Here is a 24,443-nt window from a genome sequence, read left to right as displayed (position 1 = left end):
TCTGCAGTGAATCCGATGAACCAGTTGTGCGAAGTTATTTGGTGGTCAAACTGCAACAAACATCGAAACGGTGCAGCGGCCTGCTTCATTTCAGGACCTGAAACTGTGGATAAACTCTAAGGGTGTGATGTCATGTCACGTTAAAAGCAACGCGACATAAATCTGTTTCAAATGTTGGGGACAATAACAGCGAGGCGGGCACTTCAAACGCATCAGTGGTGTGATGGTCCACAGGAGCGCAGCCCTCGGGTGTGTATGACACCTGATACCCCTCTGTAATCATCCCTGAATGTGAGTTTGTTGGGTTAGGGTGAGCACACACAGACAAAAGCCTACACCCATTTGCAGAAATTAAAGTTGTGGGGAGATTAAAGCGGGCCTGAATGAATGTTGGCAGGATGTTTTGGAACGCTGTTTCTCTCTGGTGCCACTGAGAGAGTCTATGAGGAATGACCTTTAGAAGTACTCCCATTATCATTTTATGTCATATAACCTTCGACTTTAAAGCCTATACTGCCATCAATTGATATAGGTCACCGCTTACTGCTGAGATGCATCGTTTTACAGCAACTGGAAAAATTCACTACTAATTGAGAAGGGTTACTTTATCAGGATATTATTTGATTTTGCTGATTCAACTGATATTTTCCATCTAGTCCCATTATAGGGTCAACATTTTGGTTTGGTTCCTAACTAAATGTCGGCAAAATTCATGTCATTCCCATCATTACTTCCATCAGTTGTACATTTAGTGCAATTAGCATATGTGAGCATGCTAAGACGCCGAACATTATACATTCTCAGCATGGGATCAGCATCATTGTCATGGTCAGCATGTTAGCATTAGCTCAAATCACTGCTCTGCCCCTCTCAACTTTGCATTGCTGCTCTTTCTTATTGTCCTGCTTTGCTTTTTCATATTAAAGCGTTCAGTAATGATCCGTACCTCCCCCACAGCTCTCTGAGCACTCGGTAAATCCCTCATACTCCCAGTCGTGCAGCTCCTCTCTCTCGGGTGTCTCCTCCTCCTCGTCCTCCTCCTCCTTTTCACTTTCTTTCCCTCTGTCCGAAACACCGGAGCAGGGCGTACGGTAGCAGGGCTGGCTGGTCACGGGTTTCACCCCCTCACACTCGTCGTCGGGCAGGTCGGCCACAGACTGGGAGAAGGACAGCAACACCTGGCACCTCACGGTCCGCCGCTGAGTCCCGGCGCCACACGTCCTGCTGCAGGACTGCCAGGGAGCGGGGATGAACCTTGAGAGAATACGGGAAGATTAATCGCACACATAAATACATAAACACTTGCTGAAGTACACTTCACACACTATGCTAACAGACTTGGAAAGGCAGTAACATTTTTGGTTTGACTAGGACAAACCAGCAGACTTTAAATTACTTTTGTGCATTCCCCCTGTGTACAGATTTACTTCTAAATTCATAAATCCATTGAGTATTTATGAAATCCAGTCCTGCTGTGGTTAATTGAACAGCTGTGAAGCATTAGGATCAGTTATTCTAGGATAAACGGCTTTCATGTGCATCCTTCCTCGTCTTAAAGTATGGATCACAGAGGGAAAATACTTCACGAATGCCTGAAGGCCCGTCAAGGTTGGGTGAGAGCTAGAGCCCCAAAAACTGACAGCGCCTCACAACAGAGATACTATAACTTGAAAGTTTACTCTTGATCTTGAATGAAAAGCGTAGTTATTTTAAGGGTCAAGGAAGGGAAAATGTATTTGCTGCTGTGTTTTCCAGAACATTAATAATAAGTCATTGTTCAGATCTGGTGACACTATACACAAAGTACAACAACAGACACTTTGGGGTACCTGAAAACTCTTCGTACACATAAACCTAGCTGGACATGAGGAGGTAAAAGGCATTTCATCAGACCTTTTCTACCTTTTCCATTGCGCAACTGTGTTATAGTCTTATATCCATCCATCTTTTATACTCCACCGTTAGCCCAAATATTTACAACATGCAGCAGCTGTCCTCTGCAGGGCGGAGCTCACCACTGTTTATTTTGGAAGATATACACCATCGGGACCCCCCTTGAAAACGAGATGGTGCATCTCAAGGGGTTTATCCCAATCAATAAAAATGTCTATATATACACTTTACAAAACCTCAGTAATATCAGCACAGTGCTTTGTCATTTCCACCACAACATCAGAAGACTAACTTTGCTCTTCAGCACACTTTGTGATAATCATTCAGTCTCTTCAGTGTTGAGTTTTTCTTGGTACAGTTCTCGATAATAAATGACAGTTCTTTTGTAAGTAGTGTACTGTGGTTGTCCCCACAAATATACTTTAAAGGACTTTCTGAGATGAGTAATAACGTCTTTTTTTTTTTTTTTTCACTTAAGGAAAAGCTTCCGGACCCAGCCTGACCTCACGGACAGTTTGTGGCTGATCTGATTGGTTGAGTGTAAGTGAAGCTCTAGGTTCAGGAAGAGGCTGTCTGCCTTGAAGTGCATGTGTGCGTGCCGCAGCAGGGACAAATTATGAGCATTCATTCTAAAAATTAAACTCTCCAAAGCAAATATGGTAGAATGGTTCAGAAATGGGTCGCGTGCGTGAGTGAATCAAGATTGCAATCTTTTAACGATTAACCTTTCAGCCCTAATTCCTTTTTGAAATCGTTTTTGGTCATTTTATTGAAAATAGGAATATGATTGGATAGGAATATTGTTCAACCCCAGTCAGCCAAGTTGTTTCGGGTAAATCACTCTCTGGGTTTATAACCTACCCAAGTACCTTCCTGCAGCAGGCATTATGAGATACATGGATGTCATAAAGGGACCAACCGATGTGCAGCATTCCTCCTGAGTTAACCAGTGTGACCACAACACACGGACACCCTGCTGTTTCATAAGATGCCTCAATAAAGAGCTCATTATTGCAGCAAACTGGGCTCTTTACGAGTGCTCCAGGACTCGTAGTGTTTTGGACAAACAAATGAATCACCGGCAGTTAGAGCTTGGAACGAAAGCAACAAAGTCAACATGCGAACCCCACGGAAAAGTGTATCTTCATGCGTTGTTAAAGTACATCTGCGGCTTCGAAAACAATCGTGATTTCACTCACGGACAAAAGAAAAAGGGTTTTTGTGATATCTTCCAAAGCCCCTCGTTGATCGTATCAAATTAATTCAATCAATGGAGATATTTTATTTACTCATAGCGGTTAAAATAATCAGTTCTGGCCTCGCTGTGGAACATATATGGGTTTAATTGTTCAAGCCATTGCACAGCGGTGGCTCGGGGCCGTAAGCAGTGGAGGTGCAATAAGTCTAACTCAGGAATGTCCTTCTCTTTCCGCTCACATCCGTAACCTGGCCCCATATGGTAGGCAGATATTGTTGTTGGCTTGTGGATGACTGCGTATTATACACAGATATTTATGTGCTTTGCGAGGGAAGGTTTTTTTTTTGCAATAGAGCAAATTCATATGTCTTGGCGTCCCTCCCTCACACTCTCGCGCTCCAAAGATAAGTCACAGTAACAGATGTTTTTGAACTGGCTAACATAATACAAGTCATGCAAGACACTGGGTACAGTCCATCTTCAGAGGCCTTTGTGAGTACACTGATATGCGGGACATCTGGAAGCTTGCTGAGGTAATGCTGGTAGTCAGCTGCTTTCCAAAAAATATGTTGTGTCTTCCACCTTCAGCTCCCCCTTTAACCCTAAATAACCTCGCACAGCAAATTCATTACTTAAACTTCACGATAAACACCTTCACTGGTGCGTTAAACTTCTTATTTACTCCTCTTGACATAACTCTCCTGCCACCGTGTCTGACAAACATTTGGCAGGTTTACAAAGAGGCCTATTTTGAAAAGCGCCAGGAAAATATTCAGAGCTACAGCCACTCTCTGACTCCAAGTTCTTGCAAATGGCCTTTGACATGAACACAACCACGATACTGTTGGGGTTTCATGGCAGAGCCAGCCCTGTCGGCTTCAATTTCACCTCCAGGTAGAAGCTGCGCTCTGAGCTGTGAAAGCTGTTGTTGTTTCTGCGATCTGACTTCTTCTTCTGTCCGTGCAGAGTGACAGGGATTATTTCTCTGGGCTACGAAGCTTGAGAGGCTTTATTTGTTTCATCTTAGTAAATTAACAGAATTGTTTCCAATATAATAAAGCATCAGTCACAGACATTTCAAAATGAATTCCCATTAATATCCCTTTTGTGTGCATGCATGATCATGTGGCCGTGTGTTTGATGCTTGCAATAAAACATTTTAGGTTGTGCGAAAGGAAAAAACATAAATACAGAACATAAAAATGCCCCAAAAAGTAGGAGAAATATATATTTTAAATGAATATGGCATGGTATAACGTGTTTTTTGTGCAGAGTATCAGTCAAATATAAGTACAAATATATATGTTTTCCAATATAATGAAGCATTAGTCAGAGACATTCCGACATGAATTCCCATTAATAGCCTATTTCCTGCGCATGCATGCATATATGTGTGTGTGTGTGTGTGTGTGTGTGTGTGTGTGTGTGTGTGTGTGTGTGTGTGTGTGTGTGTGTGTGTGTGTGTGTGTGTGTGTGTGTGTGTGTGGTGTGTGTGTGTGTGTGTGTGTGTGTGTGTGTGTGTGTGTGTGTGTGTGTGTGTGTGTTACTCACGTTGGTTCCTCACCGACGCTGACCTCCTCGTCCAGCTCGATGGCCTGCTTCTGCCACACAGGTTTGGCCTCCACTGGGAGAGTATCTACAGAAAATATCACAGGAAAGACAAAGGATGAGAGAGATTTTAATTTAGAAATAAGGTCAACATTAAGAGTTAAAACATGACAGAAGAACCCAATCTATTACATCTTTCGCCTATGTCTATAAAGCATTATAAACATATATATGCTTCAATATCTGCCAATAGCAATGTTTAATTATAGTTTGCAATTTACACAATGCGTTGTGCAGGTTATAATGTTTAGACAGATAGATACATACTATATTTATCCCAAGTTGGGAAATAGTTTTGTCACTGCAGCATTTTGACAGTCAATGTAAAATAATTACAGATTTCGGAAAAATAGAATAAAATTAAAATAGAATAAATATATATATATGTATATATGTATATACTGTACATATTCTCAGAAAATACATATATTCAGAAGAGTATCTAAACACTACAAAATATAAAGAATAAATTAGAATACTCTCTTATGTACCAATCTACTGAACATAGACGATATACATTCAACATTTGTGTAAAGTAGCTTTAAATTAAAAGTAAAATACATCCTTTGAGGTAGTGTTTGCCAATAAGAGTACAGCATGTGCAAATTGTTCATGTTTATAGAAAGGGAGAACCTGAAAAAAATCTGAAGTCCTCTAGAACTCATAGAAAGAGTCTTTGAGCACCAGGAAAGAGCTATATAAACGACACGTATTATTATTATGACGAAACAGACCTACCGATGGATTTATAGCAGGGCACCGTCACCAGGCACTCCTCCTTGATGTGGGGCTTGGTAGTGGGATTACAGCCTCCAGCATGGAGTCCTCTGTGATCGATGCACAACACCACCCTGTAGCGCAGACCCTGCCCACAGGTGACCGTGCACTGGTGGTGACAGGGTGACACGGTGAGAGAATCGTGGATTAACTCACGGCGATTATCACACACACATTGGTTAACGTGTTAAGTCTCAGAAGCCCTGGACTCGAGGAAAAGCAAAGAGACCTTCCAAAATCCCTGCAGCGCTCTGCTCAGGAGTGAACTTTGTGCATCCGCTGCCAAAACAAGCATTTAAAGGCAAGTTCACAGGGAAGAATGTGCAAGGTAAACAGCGTCCCGGGCCACAAATCTGACTCCCTGGGCCTCTGCTTGTGCACGTACGACTGGTGAGGCTGAAAAAACCCCACGAGGATGATGTATGGGATGTTTATGGTTAATGTAACTGCAACTCTGCCACATCAGTAAGCTAACAGGAGCGTTAGATGATGAAGATGCAGCACCCAGATATACTGGATGTGTTTGGCAGAAGAAGAGTTTAAGAATATGTGCTGTTGGTTTGGAAAAGCCTTCAAGTTAGATGTGGTGAAGGATGCTTACATTGAGGTGAGCAGTACTCTGATTCACACAGGGAGCTAGTGTTTAAATTCAAGCATTCTCAAGTGTTCCCATACAAATTCTGCTGGATGTCTGAAGAAGTCACAGCTCAGGCTGTCCTCTCAGTATATTTATATTTCTCTACAAGTCAATTAATCATGCTTTTCTTTTCAGACTTAAAAAACATATGAACATGAATTTGTTATTGAATTTATTTTAGTTTGTGAGGCTTTACAGCAACTCACAAAAGAAAAGCTAATCAGTTAAATAGCCACTCTAAAAAAAGACATATCCAATCAATAAGTACCTGTGATAATCATTAAAAATGAGTGTTCAAACAGACTAAAAATTGACCTACAGGTGACCACTCCTGTGCCAGCCAGGTGGGGCAGTCGTAGGCGTTGCAGGGCTGCAGGATGGCCGTCTTGGAGGAGTAGAGACACTTCCACTCCTCAGTGGTGGTGATGGTGCCCTGCATGTCCTCCTCCACACAGGACACCGAGCGACTCTGGATGCCTCCGCCGCAGGAGGTGGAGCAGGCCGTCCAGGGACTGCTCTCCCATCTGACACCACAAATCAAAGATAGGTTGGTAAATGTCAGAATTTGTGTTGTTGGGTCACTATAGAGTACTGCAGGAATGAGTCCTAAATCCCCCCAAAAAAGAGTCATTAATGCACTTCTGGTAATCTTGTCTCATTGTCAATGGTTTTCAGGTTAGACTGAAATAAGGTTTTTGATGTTTTTTTCTATTACGTAAAATATAACAGTAAATACTCCACTTATTAATTTTGAAGCTCTTTCATGTTTTGAAAAAGGCTGTTGCTAACAAGTGTCTGAATGAGACTCCAGAGAATACTAGGTAAATTCTTTAAAAAAATGCTCATTCCCTGCAGCACTTTATGGTACCTCACAGCTGAGAATACATACCGAGGCAGGGGGTGGTAGAGGTCATATGGCATAATTTGCTTGTAGCCGTCGCTAAAAGGCAAAATCAGTAAAAGAAAATGAAGATTTAGAATCATACAATCTACTGTTGACACGTTTTAAAGAGTGTTCTCTGCGGTCTAACCTGGCCAGGCAGAGCTCCATGTTGCACTCCTGGAGTTTGGGTTTGGGTTTGATGTTCTCGGGGTAATAATGGCAATACTGATCCACCACCACCCGGCCGCTCCGGAGGTCAAAGCACTCTGCTGAGGTCAGCTGGTAGCCTGATGAACAAGAAACGTCAATGATTTAGTCTTTTATCTACCACAGGAGACTTTTCGGTACTATCCTTTTTTGCATTTTCTCCACTCACCTCCACCACATGGGACGGAGCAGGGGAAGAAGTCGGTCTCTCTCCAGCGGTGGATGATGGGCTGGTAGTAAATGTACTGCACCACACTGTCCGCTCCACTGGAAAACTGCACCTACAGGAACAGTGTTCATGTTGTCACCACAAAAAGTGATAAATAATAACTGGATGAGAGTGACAATAATTATTATAATATTAATGCTAAGCTGAGGCTACAGCTCAGCCAGGGCCAACCTGAGGAGGGGAATCGCACAGGCAAAATACAGTTATTACCAGAGGATCGAAGAGCACTTCAGCTCCTCAGACCCCCGGCGTATGTGGCAAGGCATACAGACTCTCACCAACTATAAATCACTAGGCAACATGCCCCCAACAAGCTCCGCCTCCTTCCCCGAAAACCTCAACCACTTCTACGCTCGTTTCGACCGGGAGAACAAGGAGGTCCCCATCAAATTCGACCTACCACCAGATGAACCGCCACTCACACTCTCCATCTCCGATGTCTACTCCACCCTGAGTAAGGTGAACGCTCGGAAGGCAGCTGGCCCTGATGGAACTCCTGGACGCATGCTCAGAGCCTGTGCAGAGCAGCTGGCAGGGGTCTTTGCGGACATTTTCAACCTGTCCCTGGCCCAAGCAGTTGTTCCCACCATCTTCAAGACCGCCACCATCGTGCCAGTGCCGAAGCTCTCAACCGCTATGGCTCTTAATGACTTCCGTCCTGTTGCACTCACCCCCATCATCGCTAAGTGCTTCGAGAGACTGGTTATCTCGTACCTGAAATCCTGTCTGCCTGCTACACTGGACCCATACCAGTTTGCCTACCGCTGCAACAGGTCAACAGAGGACGCCATCTCCACGGCACTCCACTCTGCCCTGACCCACCTGGATAGCCCAGAATGCTGTTCATAGATTTCAGTTCAGCATTCAACACTGTGATCCCCTCCAAGCTGATCTCCAAGCTTCGCCAGCTTGGTATCAATACATCGCTCTGTAACTGGATGCTGGACTTTCTGACTAACAGACCCCAGTCTGTGAAGTTAGACAAACTCTCCTCCTCCACTTCTACCTTGAACACTGGTGTGCCACAAGACTGTGTGTTGAGCCCTCTCCTGTACTCCCTGTTCACCCATGACTGCACTGCTGTTTATGATTCTAACACCATAATAAAGTTTGCAGACGACACCACGGTGGTATGCCTGATCAGAGGTGATGACAAAACGGCCTACAGGGATGAGATACAGCACCTGGTCTCGTGGTGTGCTGACAACAACCTGGCTTTTAACACCAAGAAGACCAAGGAGATCATCATGGACTTCAGGCGTGACAGGAGCCATGCACACACCCCCATCTGCATCAACGGAGTTGCAGTGGAATGTGTGTCGAGCTTCAAGTTCCATGGCATTCACATCCGACGACCTCACTTGGTCTCTGAATTCCTCCATCCTGGTCAAAAAGGCGCAGCAGCGTCTCTACTTTCTACGGGGCCTCAAGAAAGCCCAATAGTTGCACGACCCAAAAAATCGTTATGACATCATAAAGTGTCCAAAATCTGATCAGCTCATTTTCAGACAGGTTTTTATATATATCAGGACAAAAAGAGAGCAAATATTTTTCCTGAAACTTTCAGAATCTCTTTACACAGAGGGGACACATTTGTATGTATAAAAGACATGAAAAAGTGGATTTTGCATAATAGGTGACCTTTAAAATAAGGCCTCATTTGTTTTTAGTTCGGGAAAGTGTCAGAAATATTTCAGAAAACATAATTCCCGTAACCTCACACATTCACCACATAAAAAAAAAAGCCTAAAGCAAGACTATATCTACATGTATGCATCAACCCCGCTGCCATTCACTCACATTAAGTGAAGTGGAGACTCTTTAATATGATTTTCCATTTCTCCAACCTTTCCAGCACTTCGATATGATTTGGCTGTCTACCTTTTAACAGATTAGGCAATTATGCATTTATAAATCCTCAGATTTCTGTCTCCGGAATTCATATTTATTGTCTGATCCTGAGTTGTGTGTGTGAAGAGGGAAGTTTTCACAGGCGTTTCCAAGTATAACTCTTAATGTCCACCCACTGGCCCTAGAGTGTCAGCATGTGAGTGTACGTGTGTAATGCATTCACAACACACACAATGTAAACTCTGTCAAAAAAGAATCCTATGCTCCAATACTGAATTATGAGGGGAATCTATGAATATGGATTTATGAAGTGTTATGTTGTTACAGTTACTGTATAGTGATTATTTATCGAGCCTCACATTCCTCGATGAATCAAACACACATTTTTCACGTTAAGCGGAGGGGAAATTAAGAGTTGAGAGATAATTCTCTGTGGACTCATCACTATGAAAAACGTGTTTTACATTACACAAATATAATTATTATTAATATAAAAATATTGGATTTTTTCTTCTCTAGTTTGAAACTCTGGGTTTTTCATTATAATAATCTAATAAAGCTTTATTTATATAGCACCTTTCCTTATGGTTTTGTTTATTTTCTCTTCCATCCTTTACTGTGTTGTATTACCTCATTTATTTTTTATTATTTTCTATTTAAAATGTTGTATCACTATTACAAACTCTCTTTTATTTTGTTTGTAATTATTTAGAATTGTCTTTCCTAATCTTTTTTTTCATTTATGTATTTGTTATTAGTTTTTTGATTATTATTTATTTGTAACCAAGGTTTTTACATATTTGTTGTCCCTATTGCTATCTCTCCTTTATTTTATTAAAAAGAATTATTTCTATTTATTTTCTCCATACAATTTTGTTATATTTTAATTATTTCTTATACTAATCACTTAATTATCACTACTACTAGCTCTCCACCTATTGAGGTATTTATCAATGTACATTTTCCTGTCAAAAAATGGGCAACGAAAACTGAATAGCTTGGTCTTCTTCCCCGAGAACCTCAATTAACAAAACCGTGGAGGAAAAAAACGAGTACAGCTTTATATAGATATACTTAGGCTCTTACTTTGAGAGTGAAATCTGCTCCAAGTGGGCCGGTGATTCTCAGGATCTCCTTATCGGAAAGTTTCTGGAAGTCCAGGGTGGTGTTCTCCAGGAGGAACTGCCCAGATTTATCCAACACCAGCTCACCTTTCACCCCCTGCAGGGTCTTACTCTCCACGTCTAGAAAGAGGAAACAAAGTGAACGCTTGAGCAAAATGAAGTTTATAGGTTAAACTTAAAATACAAGAAAGATTCAACATCTTCTATCATCATCATTTCTTGTCTACATTTTCCCTCGTTACTGTAAAACTAACTGAAACAGCAAATTAAAGGAAGAGCAGTGACCTCTTCACTGTTTGACCTCCCCTTATCCCTGGCCTAATAAGGGTCTTGTGATTTCAGCAAGGACTTTTCAACAAAAACAATGGGGGAACGCGGGAAGCAGCAACCAGCAGACACATGGTTACAATTTAAGAGCTTTTTGGCCAAAGAGCAAGAGGGAAATATTAAATGAAAAATCTGTCCATTCAGAAAATCTTTCGACCTGGCCCAGGAAACAATCTGTAAACTAAGCGTGGAAAAAAGCTAGATGCTGAAATGGAACATTTGTTATCGATTTGAAACAGTGTGGAGTCTGATGCCAGCACTTTGACACCAGAGAGATCTGCTGGAAGCCTCACACCTTCTCTGAGCCAGAGCAATGGGGAAAAATAAATATCTGGTTATTCTGTGCTGAGCTACTTTCAAAAGCGGAGCCCAAAATGTAATATATTTCATAATGAAATGTTGACTTCACAATTCTTTTTGGGCGAGATATTCATTAGAGGTCAAGCAAGTATAACTTATAATGGAAAAGTAATATTTATTTTGAATCGCAAGTCTTTAAAACACAACATGACCGGCAGTAAAACTCCCAAAGCACATGTAGAAAACTTGTGTTTAATGTGCAGTTATTTGGCGATAAAAAACACAGCCAAATACAAATATCATGTTCAACTGTTTTGGATGGAAGGGCACCCTGGACCTACCAAGACTTACACAAGTGATCCGGGCCTTTCAGCACCAGGCGAACATGACGACTCTTAAAGGGGACGGCAACAACCGTGTCCTCAGCTGCAGTGAGACATTGAAAAACAGCTTTAAGTATATCATTAATAGTTATACAGATCACCAATACAGATACAATAAGAACACTTACTGATTTTACTAAGAAAGACTGCACAGAAGGTGATTATTAATTGAATTTGTTGAAGTGAGATACTTTACTTTTTCCTGATGCATGCTGGGTCTTGTAGTGTCCTCGCACCAGTCTGCAGGATGAGCCGTCTCCATTGCACACACCGCAGTTGTCCTCCTTCACTGCGCTCCCCAAGTCATGATCACAACCTACAATCTATCACACATAGACAAATACACAGAGATACTCAGTAAAACTTCAGTAAAAGTACCAGAGTGTAGGAATACTCTGTTACAAGTACAAGTCCTGCATTCAAAATGTTACTCAAGTAAAAGTACAAAAGAGTGAGCATCAACATATACTTAAAGTACCAAAAGTAGAAATACTCACGATGCAGATTGGTCCATTTCAGAATAATGTATATAATATGTTTTGATTATAATTATTGATGCGTTAAAGTGTTATCAAAGGCAGTAAAGGGGCTGCAGGGTAGCTTGTGTAACTAAAGTCTTATTTAAGTGTAAACTGTATTAATATAGCACCTTTCACATCATTAATTCAAATCTTCAAAGTAACTAAAGGTGCAAAATCAAAGTAGTGGAGTAAAAGGACACTATTTACCTCTGAATTTTAGTGGAGTAGAAGTAGAAAGTGGCTTAAAATGGAAATACTCAAGTACAAGTATCTCGTAAATGTACTCTATACCACTGCAAATACATAATTCATAAAAAAAAACATTATCCAAAACTTGTCCAGCAATATGATTTCTAATTTTCATTTTTATCAAAATAAATAAACTGTGAAATAATAAAAAGAAGAACAAAGATACTTGTAAAATTCCCAGTAATATTATGTTGAGTTAGTTCAAGAAGATGTCTTCCTTCATACTATTGAAAGGTTATAGTACAAATATCAAACCATCCCTCAGGGTTCTTCCATATTCAGACCAGATGTATTGTTTCTACTTCAACAATAGCCTGCTTAAACTGTCCCCCAGTGTTTTTTTAAAACATCATCTGCAATCATGCCTAGTTGATTAATGGAGTTTTTAAGTATGTCTGTCGGTAAGATAAAACCAGAACCACAGTGTGATAATAAGCCTGGTAAGAGAGCCTCTGCACACACAACGAATGGGACGTCATTTCATTCAAGCGGGAGAACATGCATTGTAAAGTGTTTCCTGTACTGTCACTCAGATATTATCCTCATTAAAGATTCATCTGTAAAGCAGATGTGGAGACGTTAGTATTGTTGGTCAACGTACTGTTTAAATTGTATTGTTTAAATAACAATAAAAACATGTGTTGTGTTTTTATTTCATTTCTGGCACAGAGCATTTGTCTTAATTAATGAGCTAAACAAGCTAATATCGTGTGGACGAGTATAAGATATTCAGTTTTAGAGACTGATTTTAGCTTTAAATTGTATAAAAAAAAGGCAAATGCTTAAAATTCCTGTTCAAATAATCTGATTAATCTCAAAAAGGTGTCTCAAATCAAATTGTCAAAGGATAGTAACAAATCAAAGCTGAAGTTTTAATGATTCAATTAAAACTTTACATTGATTAAGCTGCATAAATACTCGGACCACATCACCCCTATCCTCCCGACTTCCACTGGTCGCCCATCAAACAGCGCATTGACTTTAAAATCTTCCTTTTCACTTACAAAGCCCTCAACAAGCTTGCCCCCCCCCCTACCTCTGTGACCTCATCCAACCAGACACCCCCACCTGTCGCCTCAGGTCTGCTGACCCGTCGGAACAATGCTCCGGACCTGGGGTAACAGAGCCTTTGCTTACTTGCGTGTAAAGCGGTGGCGGCTGTGGCTCAGTGGATAGTGTGCTGGACTTTGAATCAGGGGATAGCAAGTTTGAGTCCCACTGCAGTCAGCATGTCGTTGTGTCCCTGGGCAAGACACTTCACCCCAAATTGCTCCTGTGGGGATTGTCCACAGTACTTTTTTGGATAAAAGCGTCTAACAAATTACATGTAATGTAAATGTAATGTAAAGCGCTTTGAGCACCAGGAAAAACGCTATATAAATATATGTATTATTGTGTTTGTCCTAATTTTCTACAAAAATGCGTTCAATTTGATCTAAGCCTGGCAGACGGCACTCTGGAGGATGCATTTTGCAGATTTTCTTGATAAGATTTATCAAAACTATATTTATTGGTTTCTTAAAAGTGTGTCTTTAGACCCTCTATTTTGCCTACGTAATACAGTAAGTGTGGGGCTTATCATGATAGATACATTCAAAAGAAGCAAGATGAAGTCCTCACAGTGGGATTCTTCCTCCTACCTGGCACACTCCGCTGATGCACATGTCCAAAGACTCGGTGTAGCAGCGGGTCCCGTCCAGCACTTTCGGGGCCAGCTCCATCACGAGGCCCGAGCCTTTCGCTTTGCACTTGAGAGCGCAGGGGTTGTCGGCGTCATTGTACACAGGAAGCCACTCGTGGTACTGACCCTGGTACCGCACGTCTGCGTGGGCCGAACACTGCTGGGCACGGAAGTCACCGGAATCTGGAGGACAATCCTGAGGGGCAAAGAAAATGTTAAGCCAATTTCTATAATTAGTGCAAAGACTATCACAACTGTAATGCAGGAGAATAGCGATTGCTGAATGTCAAAGTAGTGATCGCTAACTGAAAGGAGAACTAGAGTGATGTTCCCCTACTTAACTTCTCACTGTCTCTCAAACAAGAGAATCATACATGACTTCATTACACCCTTCGATCATAAACCTTGGTAACCTAGTGACAGTTCCACCACTCTTATGTGCTCAGCTCATTTCATTAAGAAAAAGGCCCTTAAAAGCTTTTTGAATTTGACCAACTTACCACATTAATGCAGGTGCGATATTTGATGTTCTGCCCTTCACAGGTCCTGCAGAAGAAAGAAATGAACATGTGAGGTTAATGATGAAAAAAACACAATCCAAACCAGCCATCTTCTCCAACTATTGACTCTTTTTCGGAATCCTATATTGATGATGTAACAACATTTAAACAAGGGCTTTGTGATATATTTGCTAAAATGTAATTTCATTCCAATTTTGTGATGGTCGATTCACACAAGGGGGATGTTTGTGTGAGGAACAGGATGAAACAAATCCTGCAATATTGCAATGGAGCAAATTACGATTGATTTCAAACTTGCATAGCCTACTTGAGGAAAAAAAAAGAATAGGTCAAAGTCTGAAAATGAACTTTCACAAACTTTAGATATAAAGCAGGACATAAGGTATTAGAACATGTTTAAAACAGAGTCCATAGGTACTCAAAATCCAAAAATAAAATACTAAACTCTTTTCTAAGTGGTCGGTGTGGTCATCGCTTTGTAAGCCAACAGAAGTGCACACACAGTAGTAGAGCAGAGTGGCGTCTGCTGAACAGATCGGAGCGGTTTGGATCACGACAGTCCGCAGTGTCTTTACCCAAATGATGGAGCTAACCGCTTATTGAAAATAAGGATTCCTTTGTGCTTTGATGCCGAGTGATGATAAACCATTGATGGTGACTATGATAGGCCTATTATCCGAGCCCCCAGTGGAAACTAATCAAAGGATTTTCTTTTGAGTTTTGGAAACTCGAGGAATTCCAGTGTCGTCGTCCTTTAGCTAATCTGGAATCATGATTGGAGGCAACATCGTGGAGTTTGGACTCACGGAGGAGCGATGGCTGGAGGATTTTGTACAATAAGATTCCAGAGAGCGGAGGGAGTGAATTGTGTGGCATGGGCATGGCAGGAACATTAGACTCCGTTACGTATCCAGACGGTCCCCTCTGCCGAGCCAAACAGCGGGTCACGAGGCTCGGACCCAAACAAGAGCCTTTCAAAGACTCCAGAGACAGGAGCAAAGAAGAGCAATATATATATAGGGGCAAAGGGAATAAAGTGAATTTCTCTTTTCATTTCCTCTTAACTTTGGAAGCTAAAGTGAAGGCTAAGCAGAAGTCGGGCCGGGACTGGAGATTCATCATGGCGTCATTATAGGTTAGGGAAAAAAACGTCAGGAGCACATAACACATAACTCATAAACTATGGCTATGCTCTTTCCTGCCGAATATTCACAGAAGACACAACTACATCAATGAGACTGCATAGAGAGTGAAACTAGCATCGAGAGTGCCAACAACCCCATTCTTAGACAGGAACTCAAATCTAGAGTAACCATGAAAAATGAATTCCCTTTAAATATTGGATATGCATTAAAGTGTTCTTGGCTCATAATGTCTATATGTATGTCATCAAGTCTTCTCACTAGATTGAAAGTAATTGCAACCGGGCTCCATGACCTTTGCCATAATATTGATACACTTGAGGTGGGTGGGCACATGAATAGTTCAAAAAATAGTCCCTGTGATCAATTTGGGAAATTAAGAGCATTCAGGACATCTAGGAAGGTTAATATAAAGTTGAGAAAGATGAAAGAATAGTAGAAAAGTGAAATACTTATTTCCTTTGTCAGTACGTTTTTGGAAAAGAGCCGGAGATCATTATATTTTGAGGATAACAGATAATGGGTCACATCTCATAAAGTGCAGGTCAAAGTCTTCACTTATCCAGTGGAATATCTCTGAACCCACAAAACGGATTAGAAAAGTAATTCGTACAGACATTCATGGTTCCCAGACGAAATATCTACGTGACAAGCTGACTTTTTCAGATGTTTTTAGCACTGCAAAGGGTGGTCCCTTATTCTATAAAGGACACATAATCAAGGTGCCAGGCCCAACTTAATTAGGGCAGCTAAATCAGTCATTCCCTTTAACCACCACCCCCATCTAAAAACAAGACTTTATAACACAGCCTTGCCTGGCTTTGGTGAACATTCCAGTCATTTAATGCTACTGCCAGTCATTTCTGCTAATCAGAGACCCAATGAAGAGTAAACACATCCTCATCTGGGTGAGAAGTTATTTGCAACACTTATATACGTATTTAACTTGTTCCCCTGCATAGGACTGTGCAGCTTTATTTCTTCATGTAGGAAGGTTTTAATGGGGTAAGTCTGATAATAATAATTATTTTTATTATCTGTAAATCTGCTGATCGTTTTCTAGATTCACTGATCTTTTTCCAAAGGGAAAAATGTCTATTCCAGTTTCTCTAATTCCAAGGTGATGTCTTCAAATGTCTTATTTTGTCTTTCTGAACCAAAACATAAACACTTTAATATGATATAAAAAAGATAAAGAGATGAAATCACTATATTTGAGAGGCTGAACACAAAATTATTAATAAATTATTAGAATGGTTAGCGATTATTTTCCCGTTGATTTGAAAGTCAACTAATTGTTTCTGCTCTATAATAGGGTACATGACTTTTTCAAACATTCAAAAAAAAGCCAAAATAAAGTCAAGGCTGGCCTCAATTTGATAAACAATAAAAGACCAATATGACCAAACCACGAGCCTCGTAAAAGAAATGAGCAGCGCTTTCTCTCGCCATAACACTCAATCCATATGTCCACACTCGCTTCCAATGCTGTTGTTAATAATGGAGATTGTGATCAAGTGAAGGGGGGACTAATGAGGGCCAGCAATCTGCGCTGTGCATGTGCGGTTGTCTCACTCGTGCGTTTCAATATTTGGTCGTGTGTGTGTGTGTGTGTGTGTGTGTGTGTGTGTGTGTGTGTGTGTGTGTGTGTGTGTGTGTGTGTGTGTGTGTGTGTGTGTGTGTGTGTGTGTGTGTGTGTGTGTGTGTTTAAAGGTCAGGGAGTTGGAGTGGTATTGGTTTGGAGGGTGTCGCAGGCCCGTTTCCAGCCTCTCTTTCCAAAGAGTCACACACACAAGGGGCCTTGTGCTGGGCTTTAATGACGCCGTTTGATCTGCTACCCGGTCCCAGGCTACCGCTCCCGTGTTCCCACGCAACAGCAGGGTGAGGTGGGATGAGGTGGGACGGAGGGTCCTACCATTTCCTCCCCAAAAAGAAAATACATACATTACTGCCAAACAACACACGAGTTTGTAAACATACCCGCCGCGGACTTCTACACCACCTACATCCCACATGAGGCTCAGACCCCAAACACCTCTTAACACGTCAATTGCTTTTACAGCCAGTAGCGTTGTAAGGTGTTACTGACCAAAATAATCTGGGCAAGCAGAGAGAAATGACCGCTGCTGATATCATTAAATGAACTCCTCAAAAAGCCATTGACCTCAGTGTTTACAGAGTAGCACATGGGGGGTCTGGCCCTTTCAGTTTGAGGTTTTCACAGCCTCATGCTTTTCAGCCTGGCTCCCCAGCACCAGTGCAGACAGATGGTTATAAAGCACCTTATGGTAGACTTCAGGTATGATCTGCATTATTTTTTTTGTCTTTGGATAGTTGTAATGTTTTACGATCTCCCCCTGAACCCCAAACACTGAAACAGGGGTGACTTTAGCAGCATTCCTGGCTACCTTTAGCGAGAGAGCAATACATTCGGGGAACTGTAAAATAGAGGAATGCAGTGAAGTCACGCCGCAGCTATTTCCCAGTCAATAAATGTGACAACATTTTTATAGGAAACATACCCTCTCATTCCCTTTTCTCCTATTTTTTCTTCCTTAAATCCACTTGTAATTGACCACTCTGTCCATTACACTTTGCCTCAAGCTTTAATCCCGAAGTGCTCAGTTAGCTTGAAGCATAACCAACCGGGCGACTTTGGCACCGGGATGAAAGGACAAAGAGGTCCAAAGTGCAAGTTCAAGTTCGTCCCCAGACTTAAGCCGAGATGATGAGCAGTGGGAATCAAACCAACATGGGTTCCCAAACTCTATCACAGTAAAGTTATTAAAAGTGACATGCACTTTGGCAAGATACATTGATTGTTACTGTAGGCTTTGATTTACAACAAAAAAGGGTCATTACTGAAAATCATATCCCCATTGTCACTGATGAATTCAAGATTAATTCTCATATGGCCGTCTAGACCGCACTAGGAGGTGGATGGGCAAGTGATCTCAGTTGACCCCTCAGGGCTATTTAACCGTCACATTACAGTCATGTGTATTGTGAGCACTCTCACTGCAGCCCATGGGAATGGAGTGAGATTTACTCACACTATTAGGGACGCTGTCTGGATTTATTTGGCAGAACGGCCCTAAGCAAAAAGAAAAAGAACCCCCCCCCACACTCCCCTCCCTTCCCTCTCTCGAAATCTTAAAGCTGTGATATGGCACTTTAATGGAAACCAGTCCAACCCCAGTCAGGACTTAGCTCTTTATAAAAGCGAGATTACCTCGGATAGTGTTTTAACACACACTTACAAATCGTCGCTTTTACTTAAGGTATTCTTTACTCCAAGTACGAAGGGTCCACAGGACTCCAAAAAAGGAATGCCAATTATTTTCAAGGGGCTGTTTTTAATCAATTTATCATATTTAGTTATGCATTTAACAAACAATTAAGAAAGACATAGTTCACATGTGTAAGTACAGTACATGCTTCCTTACAGTACATTATACCAACTCTAATGAGTGATCACAACAGATATTGCTTTTGATTGGCTTAACTAGCAAGGAGTTTACATTTAGTAAATGCACTTTTGTTTCATTAGTTAAAATCATTACCTTAAATTCCATTCTTGGCCACATTAGGTGTGATTTTGAGGTAGATATTATGATTACAAATGTTACATGAGTATCACCAATGGTGTTGCTTGAAGATTCTCTCCGACCAATCGAAGGTCTTAACCTTGATTAAGGTGGCACCAACAAAAACACCAGGTACCCTCTACAACATTTGCTACAATAAAACCCAAAATGGCAAGTAGACCATGCTGTGGAAACACCCCTGTATGTAGAGCAGGGGTGCCCAACCAGTCGATCGCGGGGAGATTCCCAGTCGATCGCGAGATGTGTCTAAAAATAGAACAACAATATTCAGTTTTATCGTTAATGTCCTGTAACATAATCTTCCTGTGGCAGAATAATGCACTTGAACGCATCAAAGCTTTGTGATTGGCCGGCGTGACCCCATGTGTCAGGGCGTGGCTGGTGAGCAGTGGGCAGTGCACTAGTTCGCTAACGTTGTCCGTAGGAGTGACAGTCCGCACACACACAAGACCGCAATTATGGCAGAAGCAAAACATATATAATTTTCACTCCGAGTGGGAGGATGATTATTTTTGTATCTATTCTAATTCAAAGTCCATCTGTCTCATCTGCAATGCGAGCGTGGCTTTATCGAAGAAGGGTAATTTAGGAGCGGCATTTCAAAACAGTGCACAAACGCTACGAGACGGAATTCCCTCCTAATTCTGCCCTACGCTCCAAAAGGGGAGGGGCCTGAAAGGACAGCTAAATGCACAGCAGTCCATTTTCACCAGGCCCAACAACAAGAGCAAGGCTGCTACTAGAGCATCTTATCGTGTCAGTCACGTTCTTGAGAAACACATGAAGTCTTTCAAAGACGGCGAAGTTGTGAAAGAAGCATTCCTGGAGGCTGCCGATGCGTAATAAAAATAACAGTAGCATTTCAACAGGTTTTTGATATGATAAAAACTCAAGTTAGATACCGTTATTAATCAGCTGTAAGTTTGAGTTTGTTTGAATTTATTCATTATAATTATTGTACAAAATGGTATAAGAATGCAAACTTAAATTGATTATAGTCTATTATTAATTCAGGTTAAGAAACTAGTGTTGCTTGCATCCTATTTTAAAAAGGCATTTCTTTTTATAATCTACTAAAATGCAACAAAAAAAGGGTTTGATTCTATTAATTTTGTCTTTTTTTATTGCACTTTGGCAGCAGATTCCTATGTAGCTTCAGATCTGAGTTGTCTTATTAGGAAGCCTAATTTATACTTTTGTAGCAACACTATTTTTTTATATAATGGCAAAGAAAGGGTTCAGAGTATTTTCTTTTTTCCCTGTGTCATATGTGGCAGCACTGTTCAATGTTTCTTGAAAACATCACCCACTGTAGTAGCCTATGTGACGTGTGAATAAACTCCAACTCTGTATCAACAACACTGTTGTGTAACTTCAGTTAAATACTTGTATGTGTGTAGATTAGAAAGAGGTAAGATAAAGGATCTGCAGTATTTTATGAAGTATTAATCGTACAAAGGTCAGTTTTATACAAGTAGAAGTGTGTATTTACCTGGTAGTAGGCTGTCAACAATGGCTACGCCTCTCTATTTGGACTGGTAGATCTCGGCAGACTGGCAACTTTAAAAGTAGCTCTCGGTTAAAAAAAGGTTGGGCACCCCTGATGTAGAGCATGTGTGAGACTTACTTGGAACTGAGGCATCTTCTGAGGGAGTATGAGGCGCCTCCTCCACAGGTCCGGGAGCATTCACTCCATGAACCCCAGGCGTCCCACAGAGTGTCTCTGTCCTCCTCGGATCGCGCCGTCCTCGAGCTCTACAGACAGAAGAGAAGGAGGATGTGATGAGTTACCCATGAGAGATCTGTCATAGAAACCATTGAGCAGTTACCATTTAGCATTCTCACTTTTATCACCACATCCATTCAAACCAATGCAATGTTGTCTTTTATATTGTTTATCATCATCTCTGCAAGTCCCAACCAAACTGATTATTTCGTATCCCTCTTTTGCGATACAATATGTGGCTTCCTTGGTTTAAATCAGGACGCACAGAAAAGTCAGAGCTGCTATCCTGAATTAAATTCCATGGGCTGCTGAAAAAGAAACACAAGTGAATGTGACAGGATGAGCAAGAGTGCAGGAGGAAATAATCAAAAGCGCTCAACTTTTCCCCTTTTGAATATCTCAAATGTCATTCTTCAGATTATGAAAAGTTAGTCCTCTCTTTAACTTCGGGCCTCGCTTGTGTGTCTCTCTGCTAATTGCATTGTGCTTTATTTGGCAGCAGAGGTACTGTAGGGCTATTACTGCAGGATCCAAAGTCAATATTATGAGAAGATGAATCCTGTGACTGCAAGGACAATGTGGTTCTCAGATGAAGAGAAAGAGCCAAGAAATAAAAGATCCTCAACCCTATCTTAAAATATTTGTACTACTCTTTGCTTTTCAAGGCCTTTTTGTATTTCCAGATTAGTTTTGACTCACCTTGCGCTAAAGAAGGTGTTTATTTGTAAGGCTGGTACTGTCATCTGATGCGGATCACCTACTGCTTCACATGAGTTATGTTTCTTTGTCTTGGCTGTGCTCAGCAGCAGAGCTCTTCTCAATGCCCTTTGCAGGTCTGACTGAATGAAGTCAGAGCACTACGTTACAGATTCAGATGGAGTGAAAAGGAAAATATATTGCTTCTGCGATCTAGAACAAGGGCAGCTTAGCTCCGTGAAGGTATTCCACTCAAAGCTGCCAAAATAGCTGGTTCTATACCTGTTAAATGGATGAAAACCTGGAAAATGAAAGAAAAGACTTGGAACCAAGACTGGGACAAATCATCCACCTTCCATGGCAGCAGGAATGTGGTTTCAAAGACGTGAGGTGCAAACACATTCAATAAAATAATCTGCCATTCAACAGAGGATTTAAGGCTTTGAAAAGGAATAGATGGGTCCAAGAGAAAATTATCATGTTGTACAATAACCTGAACACTTAGGCAGTCATCGTTTTCAAAAAGTCAGCTTTTGTGTGCTATTGACATTGCACGGGATCTGTACACCAGTTTGTGCAGCAGAGTTTTTCAAAGTGACCTAAAAATACAAAGTCCTGCAGATTAGGAATTAAATGTGGTGCACAACAAGCCCTACTACTATAAACACACTGAATAAGCCAGAGAACATTATGTGTAACACCTGCCCTCAAAAAGATGTATGCCCACTGACCTGACAAATAGTTTACAGTGAATGTCCAGCCTTGCGTTTGAGATACAAAGCCTTGGGATTTTAGAAGAAAAACTCAGGATACGCCGAGTTATTTTGACCTCTTTGGCCCCTTTTCCCTTTTCAACAGCATGGCATTGTGCTTGGTCTACAAAGATGAATGGATTTCAGGGGAAAGCAGAATCGAGGTAATAATACTGCCTCGATTATTTTCTTTGGGTCACGGTAGCAAAAACTCCCATGCTGTAAGCTACGGAGCGAGGGTGGTGGGTTCACGTTATTAAAAGTGCGTGGGGACTGATATAAATGGCTGTCAGTGCTGATGACGCCTGAGGAACAGCAGAGGGGAACGGAGAGACCTTAACACGCCGCCAATGGAGCATGCAGCCAAACGCATCGGCTCTACTTTCTGCACGGGCCAACTATTCTCGTGTTTGGATCAACGGTAAATAAACACAGGCAGTGCTCTGGGCAGCCGGTTAACACACCACCTTAATTCTCCTTTGAAAAGCAATCAGTGAATTTTGACCTCATTTACAGCTGGGAGCTGTGTGTTGCAAAGCCAAGAGGGCCAGAGGCAAAACAAGGCTGGTGAAGACAGAGGAGGGGACGGAGGGATGGAGATGTGGAGGTTGTTTGGCTGACGGTGCTGCTATTGTTCTCAATAAAAAGGCGGAGGAACACAAGGCTCACGGCAGTCCTGCTGGGATTTGGATCCAATTATCAAAAGGCTCGAGTATCGACTTGGAGCCTTCCTAACCTCTTTTGCTCTGGGGTTTTATTTGCACTGTAACACTAGCATTTACACAACATTTAGACACATTTGTTCTCTGGCTCTTTAACTTGGAGAGAAACAGCAAACATGTGACCACAAAAGGCGCCTGTGGCTGTCAGGCATCCAAAGTGGAAGAGAGGAAATGAGCACATGATAAAAAAGACCAGTGATCCCCATATTATATTATTCTGATGGACAGATTCTAGTCACCTGTCAGCAGCTGAGACTAAGGACATTTTCCTTGAAGATGGAAAACTCATCGGCAGGGGAAAGAAACCAGACTCTGGAGCCTTTTTTCGCAGACTGTGTCAATATACACACGATGGCCTTTTCAGTCGGAAAGACATACGATATTTTGCACATCTGCTGAATCCCTTGTCGTCTGCTCAACGCAGCACGCCACTGTACTCACCGTCGAGCAAGGCACTCACTGTAATGTAACAGGGAGTGCTAACAAACACATGACAAGTCTTCTTTTGTGACTTATCAACAACAAAGGAGGCATAGGGACGTTTGAGCCAAACTCAATAACACAAGTCAGCTCACACTAACTGCCTTGTTAGAGCTGAAATGACTCCACCATCTGAAGAGTGCATTTCTGCTGCATAAATCACTTAATCCAAAAATACATGCAGACACACTCCTACACAGGAAAAGCAATCTAATAGAACCCACGTGACAAGTATTTAAATGAATACATTGAATATAAAAGACAATGTTTTTTTGTTGGATAAAGATTGAGGAAAATATGAAACGTTACAGTACCAGGATGAGAAGAGCTGTCACCAGTAGCTTGCAAGATACAACATGTCGCTCCATGCCTCCCAGAGTGTGTGAGTCACCCTCTCCGGCTCTGAGTGTGTGTGTGTGTGTGTGACGCTCGGCTCTCCAGGTCACTCTGAGTCGCGTCTGTCTGCCTGCCGGCTCCTCTCTGACTCGCTCCCCTTCTTCCTCAGGAGTAAGGGGAGGGGAGGAGGGCTGGGAGTGTATATGTGTGTGCGTGTGTTTTTGTGTGAATGTGGGGGGAGTAATCGGACAGGATCCGAGCCCCACGAGTCCTTCAGGTCTGGCACACTAGCCAATCAATAAATGTGCCTCAGTCAAGCATGCTAGTTCAAACAAGGAACAGGGCCAGCTGCAACCTCACAACTTCACACGCGTGTGTGTGTGTGTGTGTGTGTGTGTGTGTGTGTGTGTGTGTGTGTGTGTGTGTGTGTGTGTGTGTGTGTGTGTGTGTGTGTGTGTGTGTGTGTGTGTGTGTGTGTGTGTGTGTGTGTGTGTGTGTGTGTATGTGTCAGTCAGAGAGTAGGAATAATGGCAGACAGACAACAATTGTAAACCAATATTCTTTCTTTCCTTTGATTATTTCCATTTCTTCT

At 41.7% G+C, this 24,443-nt stretch overlaps 1 protein-coding gene across 1 annotated transcript; it reads right to left on the bottom strand.

Moving 5' to 3' along the window:
• Positions 1 to 4,638: 4,638 nt before the first annotated feature.
• adamtsl3 (ADAMTS-like 3) lies at positions 4,639 to 23,992 on the bottom strand. The gene is made up of 13 exons (XM_034227402.1): positions 23,830 to 23,992; positions 20,767 to 20,894; positions 14,369 to 14,414; positions 13,828 to 14,064; positions 11,614 to 11,740; positions 11,386 to 11,460; positions 10,370 to 10,527; positions 7,373 to 7,484; positions 7,145 to 7,283; positions 7,003 to 7,053; positions 6,433 to 6,637; positions 5,438 to 5,585; positions 4,639 to 4,727 (listed from the first exon to the last, which is right to left on the bottom strand). The coding sequence occupies exons 1-13, from the start codon at positions 23,881 to 23,883 to the stop codon at positions 4,639 to 4,641; spliced, it is 1,569 nt and encodes a 522-aa protein (XP_034083293.1). The 5' UTR covers positions 23,884 to 23,992.
• Between the last annotated feature and the right edge of the window lie 451 nt (positions 23,993 to 24,443).

The sequence above is a fragment of the Gymnodraco acuticeps genome, unplaced genomic scaffold, assembly GCF_902827175.1.
Source record: "Gymnodraco acuticeps unplaced genomic scaffold, fGymAcu1.1, whole genome shotgun sequence".
Lineage (NCBI taxonomy): Eukaryota > Metazoa > Chordata > Actinopteri > Perciformes > Bathydraconidae > Gymnodraco > Gymnodraco acuticeps.
The sequence above is the reverse complement of the archived record's forward strand: the minus strand, read 5'-3'. Positions and strand labels throughout refer to the sequence as shown.

What these genes read in the sequence shown, in the direction of transcription:
- adamtsl3 (XM_034227402.1), bottom strand. Translation starts at nt 23,883, where the DNA reads ATGGAGCGACATGTTGTATCTTGCAAGCTACTGGTGACAGCTCTTCTC. An exon ending in GAGCAGATTTCACTCTCAAA is followed by an intron (nt 7,485 to 10,369) that starts GTAAGAGCCTAA and finishes CTGTTCCTGTAG; the next exon opens with GTGCAGTTTTCCAGTGGAGC. An exon ending in CTCCGTCCCATGTGGTGGAG is followed by an intron (nt 7,284 to 7,372) that starts GTGAGTGGAGAA and finishes CTTGTTCATCAG; the next exon opens with GCTACCAGCTGACCTCAGCA.